General features: G+C 40.4%; 2 protein-coding genes across 2 annotated transcripts; one reads left to right on the top strand and one right to left on the bottom strand.

The window, feature by feature from the left end:
• Window positions 1-119: 119 nt before the first annotated feature.
• Window positions 120-5019, bottom strand: LOC311488793 (uncharacterized protein; the record flags this gene model as incomplete). The annotated part of the gene is made up of 5 exons (XM_084545643.1): window positions 4815-5019; window positions 3613-3655; window positions 1069-1968; window positions 442-524; window positions 120-332 (listed from the first exon to the last, which is right to left on the bottom strand). Exons 2-5 carry the CDS (start codon window positions 3647-3649, stop codon window positions 120-122), a joined length of 1233 nt encoding a protein of 410 aa, XP_084401769.1. The 5' UTR covers window positions 3650-3655; window positions 4815-5019.
• A 3167-nt stretch (window positions 5020-8186) lies between these two features.
• Window positions 8187-15698, top strand: jam2b (junctional adhesion molecule 2b; the record flags this gene model as incomplete). The annotated part of the gene is made up of 10 exons (XM_084545642.1): window positions 8187-8241; window positions 10831-10896; window positions 11412-11522; window positions 11647-11796; window positions 13740-13921; window positions 14063-14171; window positions 14262-14369; window positions 15342-15360; window positions 15456-15507; window positions 15660-15698. The coding sequence occupies 10 exons, from the start codon at window positions 8187-8189 to the stop codon at window positions 15696-15698; spliced, it is 891 nt and encodes a 296-aa protein (XP_084401768.1).
• Window positions 15699-16008: the final 310 nt, after the last annotated feature.

Here is a 16008-nt window from a genome sequence, read left to right as displayed (position 1 = left end):
TATTGGGCTCTCCTGACAGCCAATCAGCGTAGCTCCAGCGGGATCCATCCAACCAGATGAAACGACCGGTCTGACAGGTGACATTAATGAGATGCAATCAGATGCAGGAGTCATTCACTTTAATTATTCCCCCACAGCAGTATCACGAGCCGCTCCAGGTTCTCGGTTACAGGTTTAACTCCCTGACCCACCTCCAAAAACCGTATCCCTCCAATCCAGGTGCGTGGCAATGCTCCATTTTGCCTCAGAATCATGTTCACCAACTGCCTGTGGTTGTATTCACTTGTGATGGAAGCCAGGTGGCCACCGGGGAAATGTTCTTGGCAAAAGTACTGAGAGGAAACAAAAAAGACAGAGATTATTATTTTTTTTTTCTCAAACAGCTCTGTAAAGACTTAACGGTGCATCCTTATGCATGAATAATGGAGGATGAATAAATACCTCAGCATCTGCAGCTCTCTTTGGTCCCTTGAAGAACTGGTAGCACTTCCCGTCAAGCACCACACCGGGCCAACAGCTCTGCCCTGTGGCAAAAAAGTGAATTACAACATTTTAATAATTATAGGATGAGCTGATGCATAAAAAACAAAACATTTGTCACTGTAACTTCTCCTCTTATTAAGATAAATACGGCTTGTGACATGAATCTGACACACTAAAATTTAGCTAAAGAGCTGATATTACATCATTTTAATGTAGGTATCATGCTAAATGCTAAAGTTGCTCTTGGTCTTAGTGTTGCTCTACTGCTTGGAGAAACACTATAGAATAAAGCTTTGTTTTTCCTCTTCGCTTCTTGGGAGCATTATCTGGATAAAACTGATTGCTTATTTCTGGCATTTTGTGTTTGTCTTTACATTATCTACACTTTTTTTCTTCTTTGTGTGCATCATTTGAAATGTACAAATAAACGGTCACAAAAGTAAATTCTGCCTTGAAGCCAAAGTCTCAACACTGGAATTGCATCAGGAAAGCGTGGCGAGGGGGAGTGATCGCAGTTTGAATGTACGCAACACGTGAGCATGTTGCTTTAAGACTGAACTGCGTTTGTATGTGTGTGTATTTTACCTTGCTTGCCTTGTGCAAGTAATTGTCTTCCATCTACAGCCCTCGGTTCCCCTACAGCCATCTCACTAATCTCAGCATCTCCTTCCTCCTCCATTATCGAATAATCTGGCACATCCACTGTGAGTGACTCTTTTCCAAGCTTCCTCATGCCCATCTTTGCTTCTTCATTTGGAAAATAGTTTTCTGAAAGGGACATCTGCTGCCCCATTGTGTCCAGCGCTGGCCCTTCTTCGAAGAAAGCAGCGCCCTCCTCCCCCTCTGGCAGAAGTTCAGCATCTGGATTCTGAAAAGCCATCCTCAAAGACTTTTCTACTTCTGCCAGCTCTGGATTCCCAGTCATGTCGTCGACGTGCAGTGGCTCTGACTCCATGACTTGCTCATCTACCGCATCATATCTTCCCTCCATGTCAATGTGTCTTTCTTTTACCTCCAGACCGGTGCCAAGGCTAACTTCCATTTCGATATCTGGATCCACCTCAACTTCCAATTCCACCTCAGAGTCTGGGTCAGCTTTGAACTCTGGCTGCATCTCAGCCTCTTGTGCCACGTTAACCTCTGGCTCTGGCTCTGCTTTAACTTCTTGCTCTTCTTTAAGCTGTTCCTCCTCCTTAACTTCTGACTTCACTTCAGCCTCTGGGTCCACCTTAACCTCTTGCTCAGCTTTTATCTCCTGCTCCCCCTTAACCTCCAGCTCCGCCGTGCTCTGGCTCTGCTTCATGTCCACGGCAGTCAGTTTTTCCTGCTGGTCTTTGGGGCTCAGCTTGGGCTGTGGCGCAGGATCCTCGACCTCTACGTGACCCTGCACAGGAACCCCGTCTCCCAGCAGAGGGCTCCGGTCTTCTTCCTTCAAGGCAGGACTTTGTGCCGCACCAGTAGGCTTCGCTGGCATGCCCAGAGCCACTGCAAAGAGAAAAACACAGAGTCATAAAAATCTTTAGTGAGCTGGCATCCTCCGTTCTCTTTGATTCTCTTTTGATTGCTCTCACAACAATAAATGTTCACGAAAACAATAACAGACTCTGACCCTGTATACTTGAGGGAAGGTGCACCTGGCATTTTAAAACGAGCACAACAAGGATCACGTTTAGGCTGATATCAAGTGGCAAGTAGATAAGGACCTGACTGAGCCCTTGTTATCAATCATAAGCTCTGTTATTATTTGATTCATTTTACCAAATACATCCATCGTGTTTAATCCTAAAAATGATTTAGAGCATTAATTTGCTTTTACTTACACGCTTGTATGAATTCATGTACAGTACGCTTGAAATCCTGAACCCTTATGTTTAACAGATTAATTGTTATAAGATATAAAGACATAACCATGACACTTAAATAAAAGCGACAATGACCATAACTTGGCGAAATGGAGAAATTCACCAGTGTCTAATTACCTCAGTGTGTATATACTGTCTCTGTCTCCCTTAGCCCTTTGCCAGTTTGTCCTGCCTCATGCCAGTAGATGCCTTGTCTTGGCAGGTTGTTCTTTTACCTAGAGCTTTTGTTATTGTCCTTGATTGTTCAGTGCTTTGTTATTCTTACCTTAGATTACGTTTTCTTTTTTCCTGATTGAGAGTTTTCTTAGAGTGTTTTAGCCTCGCATCGAGTGATTTTTATTTATCCTTGGAAATAAAGTCTGTGATTTTGAACATGGAGTCATGCATTTGGGTTCAAGCCTTGTACGACCTTATGAGGCATGCAGACAGACTGGCCACCTTTGACTATGTCTACAGCAAAGCAGGATGCTTTATCAGTAAAATACTTTTAATATTGAACCAAATGTAAAACTAATTCAAGCTAGCGAAGTAAAACTAAACTATAACATTTTACTGATGCGCAATGTGAATTTAACGTGCAGGAGGTCAAGTGATCAGAATGAGGAGGAAATAACTATTAACCTTAAAATACTAATAAAGGAAACATTGGGTGAGTGAAGGAGGGTTACATTTAATTCAGCTGTGTTGCCAAAGTCACCAGAGCAGCGATGTTAAATGTACCGAAGTACAGGCTTAAAACACAAGCCTCTGTTGTGGAAAATGAAAGTAGCTCCAACAATGCATCATTATTATTTTATGGGTTTTTTTTATTTAGCAGGCACCGTTAATTTTAAGTCACTTTTGTTCACCTGCAAACCAGGCATTCATTCTCTTTTATCTCCGGTTTTGGTCTCCACCATGCTCCAACAAGTATAACTGTACAGGTGGATCGCTGTTAGCAATGACTCTCACATTGTTGTTTGATACCAGAGTGGTATAAAACCACTGATTATAGCTTTTAATTTTTGTCTTTAGCTCATACCCAGTCTATTTACATTGTTTTCCAGCTACATATGAAATTACCTAAACCAACTTTACTTTTAATAAAAGCAACAATGACCATAAGTTGGCGAAATGGAGAAATGTCCAATGAGTGTCTTAGATTTAAGATTATAATTCACAGTGATGATTCAATGTGTTCATGAAAACAGAACAGGCACCTTTTAACAGATCAAACACGATGACAAACACTCATTAAAAACAAAAATTGGACATTAAGTCTTCTTACCTGCAAGGCACAGTGACAGTAGTGCCAGTGTCTTCATGTTGATCTATGTGACAAAATAGATGTAACTGTTTTTAAGATTGTAATGAACCGTCAGACGTTCTTAGCACCTGTTCACTCTTCTCCTCTTCTTTCACTTATGTTCTCCTAATCTTCACGAAGAAGCATTAGTCGCCTGCCCTTTTTATTTCTACTTTCACCCTAAGTCATAAATCTTATCTTATCTTGTCAGAAGCCCACATTTTCTCCCTTTATTTCCTCTTAGCGTTCGTTCCGTCGTCATTACAAGGGTAGAAAGTTCACGTGGAGAAGGCCAGTTGAAGTAAACAACTTGGAAGGAATTGAATTAATTCCTGGGTCAGAATAGATCAGACTAATGAACTTTCAGCACAGACACTTAAAGTTTAACAGTCTGGGGGACATGGTACTACATTCCTCTTGACAAGCAGTGGTCCAATAGTGAAGCTATGTTTTCGACTAAAGAGGTCCGACAGATTGGACGCATGTTAGTAAATCAGCAGCTTATCAAACTTTAAGGTGTCACAGTATCAGACGATCGGGAATCGACCTAAGTCCACTAAACCTGAACAACTGAACTGAACAAACAGTCATCCTGATAGAGTGAACCCTACTTTTTATTTAGCGACGTGTGCACAAAATTAAAAACAAAGATGATATTCATTGATTGTTGATTTGGAATCTGGTCCGCTTGGTTGTAGATTAAAGATTACAGCCGGCAATGACTACAAAAATGTATTATGTATATATATTTTAAAAAGTCCAACATGTAAGTCTAACAGTGAAGTTTTACCCTCTCAAAATAAGTTAATATTATTAATAATGCAACAACAAGACTAGTCATTAGCTCCATTGGTGAATTAAAACTTGGGTTCACTGTGGGATAAATTAAAGGATTATGTCATGTTTATTCAGTTGAGTTGTCACGTTTCAGTTCTTTTTGGTCAAAGAACTAAAACTCTTTGATGCTGTGACACCTATAGGTTAATAAGGATTTCTGAAAATGTGGCCAACCTCTATAGTCAAAGGTATCTTCACCCGTTGGGCTGCACCTTGACAAGGAGAATGTGGGACAATGGAGATTTTTCTATAATTAATTATTTTATTTAGATGTAATTTGCCTTTATTGAGTATTAAGGTTGTAGTCGAACTGTTTTTGGTTTGGGTGACTTAACTACTAAGTTTACATTTCACTAACGAAGGTCGGTTGTTATCGGTGGACGGGACCTGAGGGAAATAGATGAAGGGATCAGAGGGATCGAAGAGGATTAGACAGGGTCTTCAGATGCTGAAGAATCAAAGGAGCCAGACTCCAGGGTGGTGGCAGGTCTCTTTCACTCCTTGTCCTCGTGGTTCCTGTAGTGAAAGAGGGAAGAGGAAGCAAAGACTAAAAAAAAAACAGGATGGGGAGGGCAGGGGTTGAGAACTGAGACGAACAGAGAGAGGTGGGTTAGACACACCTTTAAAGGTAAAGTTATGAGGCATGGCCTTAAGTCACATCTTAATCACTTAACTCCATTTAAAATCAGTGCTATCATTTGGTATCACTACTGCTAATTCATGCATAAACAGGTGTTCTGGTAGAAAGTCCAATTATCTTTAATATCCGTAGCAAATTTATCCCATATTTTTTAAAACAAGATTGATCTTTTAGCTCTCGATTCTGCAAAATATCACCAGTTTTTCAAAGTAATCCTGTTAATTTACCTGAAACTTCAATAATTTTATGTAAAAAGAAATTAGCTTCAAGCAGTACTTAAAGTACTAGTGTAGTAGAACAAAACAATAAATCTTGATTTATTACACATAGGCCTATAATCCCAGCTGGCACAATCCAGCCACAGCATTTTGTTGCAGTAAAACACGAGGAGGACAGCTGTTTGAACGCGTGTGGTTGTCATCAAACACCACAGCGCGTTCAAGTTCAGTCATATATCTATTCATAAGAGATGGACTACCTGGTGAATCACGTCTGAGTTTGTTTATGTAAAACATATTTGTGCAAAGTGAACTACGAGCGCTGAGCTGTGTTGTTTTGGGTGTGTGTGTGTGTGTGTGTTGGCGTGTCATGGCTGTGCGTTACATGGCATCAGTGCACACAGCGGAGCAGCTGGGATTGTCGAGGATGGACAGGTGCTGCAGCTGAGAGTTAGTGAGTTAGTGTTTCACTGTCCCTCCGCGCGTGTGTGCGCCTCTGCCCACGTGTCCGCATGTATGGCCCCCCGTGTGTGTCTTTGTGTGCGCACATGGGCACAAATGCAAGCATGTGTGCACATTAAGCAGAATGAGCGACAATGAGCTGTTGTGTGGACACTGGTGGCGAGAAATCCGATAGCCAAGGACACAGTAGCTCGGCAGCAGCTGTCCTGTCGCTGGACCTCCTATTACACTCGTCACCGCTGTCATTTGGAAAAACTTTTAACTCAGATGACTTTCCCCGCAGTCCACAAGACCGAGCCCAGAACAGTGCGACACTACTGCAGGAAGTTTTGAAAATTGACATTTTTCACAGTTTGCACATCAAACAACAAAAACTAGATTATTCTAAACTTGGAACTCTCATATGTCTGGTCTCTCGTGGTCTTTTTATTCTGATTGCGTTACTTTCAGTGTGTGTGACATTCAGTTTTCTTCCAGTCTTTGTTTGCGTCTTGTCTTTGTGATTGTCTCATTAAATTCACCCGTGTTTCCCAATTACTTCTCAGGTTATTTACATCCAACCCTTGCATTTTAATCACTTTGTTGTTGTTCCTTGGCTGTGTTTATGCAGCTTTTTTCTCGTGCCGTGCCTTCTAGACTTTGTCTTATACATTTCTTTGAATTGTTTGCATAGTGTGGACACGGCTTGCCTGGATGTTTTGTATCTTGCATCAGTTTTAGTATTAACTAAAGGCTTTCACTGTCGCCCCCTAAACTGCATTTGTGCCCTAAACAAATTTACTACATAGGAAAGGTTGTGCAGACAAAACACAACTAATCTCAGACTATTATCACTCATCAAACTGAATATAAATGAGCAGATCAAACTAACCTAATAACGTGAACACATGTTGTGCAGCATTGGAAATGAATAAGGAACACACTGTTATACTGAGCAAGTAAAGCTTGTCATGTTTTGCATTGTGTTTTATTTTTCTGTTACTTCTTTTTGTGTTTTAGTTAGCTTGTCCTTCCTGTATGTTCCCGCTGTCGTGATTGTCTTCCCCGCCCTGATTGTTTTCATCAGTGTCTAATTACCTCACCGTGTATATATTGTCTCTGTCTCCCTTAGCCCTTTGCCAGTTTATCCTGCCTCATGCCAGTAGATGCCTTGTCTTGGCAGGTTGTTCTTTTACCTAGAGCTTTTGTTATTGTCCTTGATTGTTCAATACTTTGTTATTCTTACCTTAGATTATGTTTTTTTTTTTCCTGATTGAGAGTGATTTTGAGTTTTCTTAGTCATTTATTTTCTTAGAGTGTTTTAGCCTCGCGTTGAGCGATTTTTATTTATCCTTGGAAATAAAGACTGTGTGATTTTGAAAATGGAGTCATGCATTTGGGTTCAAGCCTTGTATGGCCTTATGACGCATGCAGACGGACTGGCCGCCTTTGACTATGACTACAGCAAAGCAGGATGCTTTATCAGTAAAATACTTTTAATATTGAACCAAATGTAAAACTAATTCAAGCTAGCGAAGTAAACAAACTAAACTATAACATCTTACTGATGCACAATGTGAATTTAACGTGCAGGAGGTCAAATGATCAGAATGAGGAGGAAATAACTATTAACCTTAAAATACTAATAAAGAAAACATTGGGCGAGTGAAGGAGGGTTACATTTAATTCAGCTGTGTTGCCAAAGTCACCAGAGCAGCGATGTTAAATGTACCCAAGTATAGGCTTAAAACACGAGCCTCTGTTGTGGAAAATGAAAGTAGCTCCAACAATGCATCATTATTATTTTATGTTTTTTTTGATTTAGCAGATACTGTTCATTTGAAGTCACTTTTGTTCACCTGCAAACCAGGCATTCATTCTCTTTTAGCTCTAGTTTTGGTCTCCACCAGCTTAGAATATCTGTTTTTTTCAACTGCTCTGTGGAAAAAAAATAAAATCTCTGTACAGGTGGTTCGCTGTTAGCAATGACTCTCACATTGTTGTTTGATACCAGAGTGGTATAAAAACACTGATTATAGCTTTTAATTTTTGTCTTTAGCTCATACCCAGTCTATTTACATTGTTTTCCAGCTACATATGAAATTACCTAAACCAACTTTACTGTAAGAGAAACCAAATAATTTAACTGCATGAGACGCTGACAACCGAATCAGGGCAGGCCAGACCCCTGTCAAAATAAAAAGGGCTCGTATTTCCTCCGTGTGCTTTGTCTCACCGAGAGGCCTCCCAGGAGGACTCTCGCGCGCACCCCGTCAGTTGTCCGGGATGCCGGAGCGCGCATGCGTCTGCAGCACGCGAAACTTGAAGAAGAAGAAGAAGAAGCTGCAGAGAGTTTGGAGTTAAACTCATCTCATCCAGACTCAGCGGACACTCACAGACCTCCTAAACCGCGACGGAACATGAACACCACGAAGATGCTGGCGCTGCCTCTGCTCATCATCGCGTTTTTGCACAGTAAGTTTTTTTTTTAAGCAGCTTCCTAACGTTTTAATTCACAACTGATTAAAGAAGAGCATCATAAATAAGTTTATGATGTCCACATATGTGTGTTCAGGGAGTTTTTACCCTCTGGTATTCTTTAGTGTTCATCCTATCATTTCTTCTTGCATTTATTGAAACTTTATGTGCTCATTATCCAGCTAAAATGTATTTAATATAGAAAAAAAAGCAAAGTTAAATGTGTTCATAGCAGAAACTAAGAGCTAAAGGAGAGAGTTAGGGTCTGTACAAAAATTATTGACATGTTGAAACTTAGTTTAAAAACCAAGACCATAATCTCAGTGTTATAAATATTTTATTTATGTACTTGGACTTTCTTCCTCATTTACGGAACAGCAGCAGTATCATTTCCTGCATATTTCATGGGTCCAGTTTGATCAATTCTTAATCATGGCAAAGCAAAATAGTTTAAGATAGCATAAAATCACTGAAAAATGAATTAATTCATTACTTATTATGATAAAAGACGTTTAATTTAAAGTATGTTTATGTTTGGAAGATTACTTCTCTCAATGTGCATTGGCTGATTGCTTCTTGATAGATTATTTCATGGGTTATTAGTATTTGTGATTGAGCCATGTGCACATGCAGGAGGGGGTGTGATGCGTTCAGGGACCACAGCAGGGCCAGAGATTGTGCAGGGAGTGGCTGGGATTCATGTTTACACTCAGCCCTCTCTGATGCCGTTTGAACCCTGAGATCCACGGACTGATCCGCGGAGGAGTTTGAGATTCCAGCGTTTCAGTCTCAAGATAGCCCCTGACTGACCCTGTTGTTAATTAAACTGAGATGAAAACCACCGCTTGCTACAGTATCTGGACAAAAAAAAAAAAAAAAGCATTTGATGTTGCTGTGGGAATTTTAAACGACAGAGGCTGCTTTGCAAACAACAACCTTTGTGGCGTTAATTGCAGCTTTGACGTGTGTGCAAGTTTTGATCTGTCTTGTATTTATTCATCAAGACCAGATATGTCTGATTGAAATCTTGTGTTTGCACAAAGCTACGAAAAAGAAGTGTTTTTAATAGGTTTTTCATTCCTGTCCAGTGCAAGCCTGTTTCTAAATGATGAAATGCACAACAACTGATGCAAACAGCTGAATTCAGCTTACATTTTCAGATATTTCTTACCTACAAAAAAATGTGCATTTGAATACAATTTACAATAAACCTGCATTACCTGCATATAACTCGTTATACGACATGGTATTTGTCTGTAAAGTGTTCTACAAACTAATGCATTTATGGTGAGGTTAAGTAGGTCTGGGCCATAAGGTCACTAAACTAAAGCACACGGTGCAGGGTGTTAGGGTTCAATCAGCAGAGACCCTCACAAGTGTGTTATGGACGTCTGTTGTGTGTGTGTGTGCTGTGCCAGCTGAGAAGGGTAAGGTTACTGTCATAAAGAGTGGCTTTGTGTGCTTAGGAGAAACACATGCATGTGTGCACCATACACACACACACACACACACACACACACTCATACAGTATGTAGTAGAAGCTTTGGGATTTCTTTCACTGTGTCACCATACCACCAAAGAAGAAATGCATTCATAGCCCTCAAATAAAAGCTTGTTAGTGATTATTTATTACCGCCAGTTTGCCAATTTTGAACAATAGCTGAGAAAAAAACTTAAGATAGTTATGGATTCGTGTCAGATTTAAGACTTCACAAAGCAGTGGAACATCTATAAAAGCTTCCCAAAGCGCGATCCACATTATGGTATTTGTTCATATTTATTTGTGTGAGATATTATTATGCAGTGTCAGCACTGTCTGTGAATCTCAGTATATCATTAAGCAATGTTCCCTTCACATTGCTTCTGCAGTCACCAGTTTCTAGAGGAACTGATCACAACTGACGCAAAGTCAAGCTGAACGGCAGCTCCTTTTCTCTAAGAAGACAGAAAAACATTTGCAGCCACATTTGAAATATTTAAAAAAACATTATTTTAAATGCATGTTCTCTTCTTGCATGTGGGTTTAATTGTTTGTGCGTGCGTTGGAGTGTGTGGTTTCTGAAGTGATCACTGCAGGAGGTTATCAGGTCGGGATAAAGCAGCTTGTCAGAGCGTCATCCATCACCTACATTCCTGCACAGCACCGCTCCTGGCACCACCAGGATGTAGCTACGCACTCTGCATGTCTCTGCGCGCGTGTCTGTGCGCTTGTTTGTGAGCGCAAGTTTTATTTTTTAACCACTGTAGGACATTTTCCTCTACTTAAAAAGAAAATCAAAAAGTCAAAGCTTATTTTCATTTTGAGTACAGGTTGTGGAGGGAGAAGGGACGCAATACTGGAAAGACAAATGTGTGTTTGCTTCCACAGAAAAAAGCTGATTCACATTCTGTTGCAATAAATTAATTCTTTTACTGTAAATCCACGACTAGTACGTGATACTGGGCTGCTGACTCATTTTCATGTGCTCCTTTGTCTTATCTGCACACAAGTATTTGTGTCCAAAATGGAGTCCAAAACTCCCTGGAAGGTCCTCAATCTGGAGCAAAAGTGTCTCTGGCCGTAACCTGACCTTCTTTCTCCTGCAGGTCCTGTCTGTTTGTCAGTGACAGTGAGCAGCAGTAAACCCAAAGTGGAAGTCCATGAGCACACAGGTGAGACCTCTGTCCATCTTTCAGTCACCTCAGCATTAAAGAGAAAATCCCTCCGAAGACACACAACGTATTATACATTTATTTATTTTATTGATCCAACTTGATTAAATGTAGCTTTCAGTACACCTCTGCTTAAAGTTACGTGTGTAAAATATGGAAATTTGTTTTATATTATATTAATGTGCACACATTTAAGAACACTTGCAATAATAATAATTACAGCCAGAGGAATGCTACATCTGATATCTGCTGGTATAATGTCAGCCTCTCCCCCTTTTTCTCTTATGTATTTACATCATTACACCTTAATTTACCTCGGTTTTTAATGGTAGGGATGCCAAATACTGTTCATAAAACAGCAGATATCCCACTGAATGCAAAAAAACAGCAGCAATAACACACCCAGCATCCCTTAATGTTGACCAGTTGTCATGAAGACACGGCTGATCATGAAAACAGGAAGTTTACCATGGCATAATATGAACTGTGATGTTTTCCCTCTGTGTTCTTCTCAGACGCTGTGCTGGCTTGTGAGTTTAAGACCGAAAGAGACCAGAACCCTCGAATCGAGTGGAAGAAGAGAGGAAAGGCAGTTACTTTTGTGTACTTCAATCACAAATTCACATGTATGTGAAAGACCTTTACTGCACACGTTCCTCCACTAAGCTCCTCTTATTTAATAAAACAGAGGGTTTTTTTTCATACTTGTCACCTTTTATTTATATACTTCCACTTCATCTTCCACTTCAGCGTCTTATGCAGGACGGGCTAAGATAGAGGGAGCGACGCTTACCATACACTCCGTTACTCAGAAGGACTCAGGGGAATACCGCTGCGAGGTGACTGCCGTCGAGGATCATGTCAGCCTTGGAGAGGCTACTGTAACCCTCAATGTGCTTGGTAAGTGTTTTTGTGAATGTATAATTAAACAAGTACCAGTGAAAGACTGCCACGTGTATTTATGTAATACAAATCAACAGTGAAAGGTCAAACAACTGTTTGAGCATCTTTGCTTCTTTGTGTGTAGACCAGGGGTGTCAAACATATGGTCCACGGGCCAAAACCGGCCCAAAAGTAACCGCTATGTCTGATTTATTCACTGTTTTCAGAATGCAACACCCACAACTAAACAGCAGATGGCAGCAATGCGCCAAAATTGCTTTTATTTTATTAAGGGAACTTCAGGTTGTTCATTAAATGTAAACATTTTCATGCTGTACTTCTTTGTGGCCGCTGAACTAAAATGAGTTTGACACCCCTGGTGTAGAAAATGGTCTTACATCTCACTTTATTTTGTTACAGTGCACAGTAAACATTTAACATTTAATAAGATAGTTGTGTTTAACTTTTTCAAAAGAAACAGAAATCCTGATTTCTACTTTGATAGTTCCAGTTTGAGCATTCATTCTTTTTACTATATTGTGATATCATCTAGAGTAAGTAAACAAGAAGGAGAGGAGTATGCATTTGGGTGTGGCTATGTTGTGACTGACTCTTCAAAAATGGCCACTTCAGGCTCCAAAAAAATCCAAGATGGCAACGACCAAAATTCAGAAGTCAAGGCTTCAGAACATAGACTGAATGAAGATGGACGGTGGAACAGATCCTCAAAAAAAAGTGAGCCAAAGCAATTAGAGCTCCCCCTGGTGGCTGGCTGCAGTATAGGCCATAAGCTCCACCCCCTCCATGTTAGTGGATGGGACTTCTGTCAAACTAAAACACTTAAATACACGTTGAATAATCTTTTTTCAAGGATGGTTTCTGACATTTTAGGTAGGTAATATAATGTTGATGCACGTTCAAGTGTCATTTTTTTTGGATAAGTTTCATTTTAGTTTAGTTATTTGATGCTACAGTAACAGGATGTGACATAATGGCGACCACCCGTTGCCGTACCAACTGCTCCGTAAAACAGTCCTGTGGGGCCGCAAGAGTTGTGTATAATCCAACATTCCCGTGTAACTGGTGGAGGTGGAGCAGAGCGTAGTATTAATAAGTGCTCAAAAATAATTTTAGCACAGATCAAGAGAGAATTGACTCGGATTGTGATACTCGGAAAGCATTTTGCTTTTCCTTCACTACATTCCACTTTCATTCTTGACCTTGTAACTTATACACTTCCAAACTGCATGCAGACGAGCTGCTCTGTGTTGAAGTGGTTTTAACTTGTGAGAGCACCGTTGCAGGCAGCTGACAACAAAAGAGCATGTCACCTCATTGGGCTTTTCAAAGCTGGTAAATGGTTTTGTGTTTTCTGAACTTCATGACATGCTAAGGAATGAGGGAAGAAATATGAATGCTGTGAACGGTATCTGACTGCGACAGTGTAATGTCTCAGTGGCTAAAAGGTCTGAGCTTTGTATGCACAGGTTCATTAGCTCAAATCTAGTTTGATGCTTCAAAAAGAACCTAGCAGGTTGGGTGATATTCCAGTAGATATTGAGAACTTTAAAATCTATAGTTGTATTAGGCCACACTGCAAATCAACCAGCATGATTGATTTATGGCAATATGGGATTTTTCCATCAACGTATTGAAATTCTTTAATATGTAAAATGTGACATTTGTTATCTTAGCCACAAACTGTTATTTCTGTCTTATTGTAATATACTATAATGATATCTGTTTAAAATTACACACACTCTAAGGATTTATTGCCCACCCAAAGTACCAATTGGGCAACAAATAAGTCCTTAGACTTCTATATTGACCAGAGAACTAGATGCATTTACAAAAATAATATTTTAGGTCCAAGTGTTTCATGTTTGCCTTCTCTTCTCAAACTTGTCGTTACAATTCCTATAGTTTTCAGTTCTTATTTGCACTTTCCTCTTCGACTCCAGTGCCTCCTCATGTGCCGTCCTGCGAGGTGCCGAGCTCTGTGTTTGTTGGCTCGGCCCTGGAGCTTCTCTGTAAGGATAAGCTCAGCGTACCTCCTGCCACCTACCGCTGGTACAAAGACAACAAGGCTCTGACAGCCACAGGGGACACCCCCTACAGCATCGATGCACAGAAGGGCACGCTGGTGAGTGAACGGTAAAACTGATAAACATGTAAGAGGTGCTAAGACCCAGACGGTGTAAAACACAATTGTCTATAAACACACAGCTGTTGCCTTCTTCACTTGTCCTCATCTTGTCTTATCATGTTATCTTGTCTGGAACAGAAGTTTAAAAGTGTGTCCAAGGCGGATGCAGGGATGTTTCGCTGTGAGTCCTCCAACAGTGTGGGGGCGCCCAAGAGCTGTGTGGCAAAAGAGCTGAAAGTTGTTGAATGTAGGTACCAGTACTTGTAAAAACACACTCATTGGTTCAAAAGAAAAATAGGTGTAAGACAATACAATCACCTCTTTCCCCTCCTTACAGATCCTTTGAATATGACAATCCTGATAGCAGGCGCCTCAGGCTTTGTGGCGCTCATGCTTTTCTGCTGCATCTGTGTGTGCGTCTGCCGCCGTCGTGGCTGCTGCAAGAGTGAGTAGTGCGATGCTGTCTGCGTGGTAACAAACCAAACACCGGCCCTGGAGGCGGCTTTTCTTCATGTTGAAGTAGCTGCTTGAATTTGGAGTGCTGTGGTAGCCACTGGAACTGTGAAGGTTGCTCAGTTAGCTGTAATCTGCATCCTCGCCACTAGATGTCACCAAATGTTACACACAGGTCCTTTATGCAGCTTGTGAGAAAATGTGCAACTTCACCTGCGACCACGGTGCATGGAGGAGGAAAAGAAATTGTGGAAAGGTCAAGACTGCAGCAGGCAGCACTCGTAGTGTATGGGACAACTTTATTAGACCACCACGTTTGAGAATGGCATTACTGTTATCCTTAATGCAAATTTACATTTAAAAAAAAAAAAAAAAAAGCCTAATTATTGTTTTAATCACCCATGAAAATGTATAAAAATACTCAAGAATCACAATTTACCAAAAAAAAAAAAAATAATACAATAATACAAGAGAATATAACTTACAGATAATCATTAGTTTCCTTATATGTTGTGACCATTTTGGCATCTTTTAGCTGACTGGTTAGATTTTACGGCCTCAGCTTTACTGATTTATTTATTTATTTTTACTGTCCTTCTTATTTTTTCATTGAAAGTGCTCTGATGAAGCCACTTTGAGCCTCTACAGGGCTCAGAAAGTGCTCTGATGAGGCCACTTTGAGCCTCTACAGGGCTCAGAACCCAATGACAGAAAGCCGATAGTGGCCACTGGCAGGTGTACGCAAAGGAACGTTAAGCTGCTAAAAACATATTTCCCTCGGGAGTTGTTAGAGACCAAAACAGAGCTAATTGGGGAAGTGAATATTGAACACGACTCCACATGAGTAAATCTACTGGTCATTGTCCAGCACTGTCACCAGATGATAAATGCATAAATATCCAGCTTCCGATAATCATCATAGTAACTTTATCTGACCATTTTTTTCTGTTGTTTCTTTGAACAGAGAGCAAGAAAACAAAAAGGTGAGTGTTTTTTTCACTTTATGTTGTTTATTACTGTGTTTTTTTTTTAAATCAGATAATAAGCTCAGACTGAACTGTCAACCCTTCTCTTTTAGCACCAAGTCCTACAACCCTCATCCTCCTCCTCCTCCTCCTCCCAGCCGGAATGTAAGTGATTAAAGGCGTTGTTATTGTGCCGGGGCTTATTTTCCCCATGTGAATTCAGTTTGCCACTGAATGCCGTCGATAACATGCTGATAACGCTGGTTAATTGCTCATGAAAGGGAATGATTCACTGTATGTGTCTCTGCTTTCTACAGATGAAGCACTACAAGCAAACTCAGTCCTTCATGATATGAGGGCAAAACTGACTTTGACTTCAAAACATCCGTTGAACACGCTTGGTTTGCTCCACTCTCGGCTTGTTTTTTTTGGACGGCTGATCAAGGCTTTCTGCGACAGACTCGCGGGCAGAGAGATCTTCAAATGTCAAGCAAAAGCAAAGAGTTGAACAAGATTTTGCAAAAACTGTGGTGCTTGGCTTTTTAAGATGTTCACATTGACGTCATATTTACAACGTAATCACTTGTTTTAAATGCTTTTTTGTCTTCAGTATGTCAAGACATTTTCAAAATATTGTTTTAAAAACCTTTTTTTTGTGTGTCTCTG

Source organism: Chelon labrosus (genome assembly GCF_963514085.1).
Source record: "Chelon labrosus genome assembly, chromosome: 5".
Taxonomy (NCBI): Eukaryota; Metazoa; Chordata; class Actinopteri; order Mugiliformes; family Mugilidae; genus Chelon; species Chelon labrosus.
This window is presented reverse-complemented; position numbering and strand designations above follow the sequence as displayed.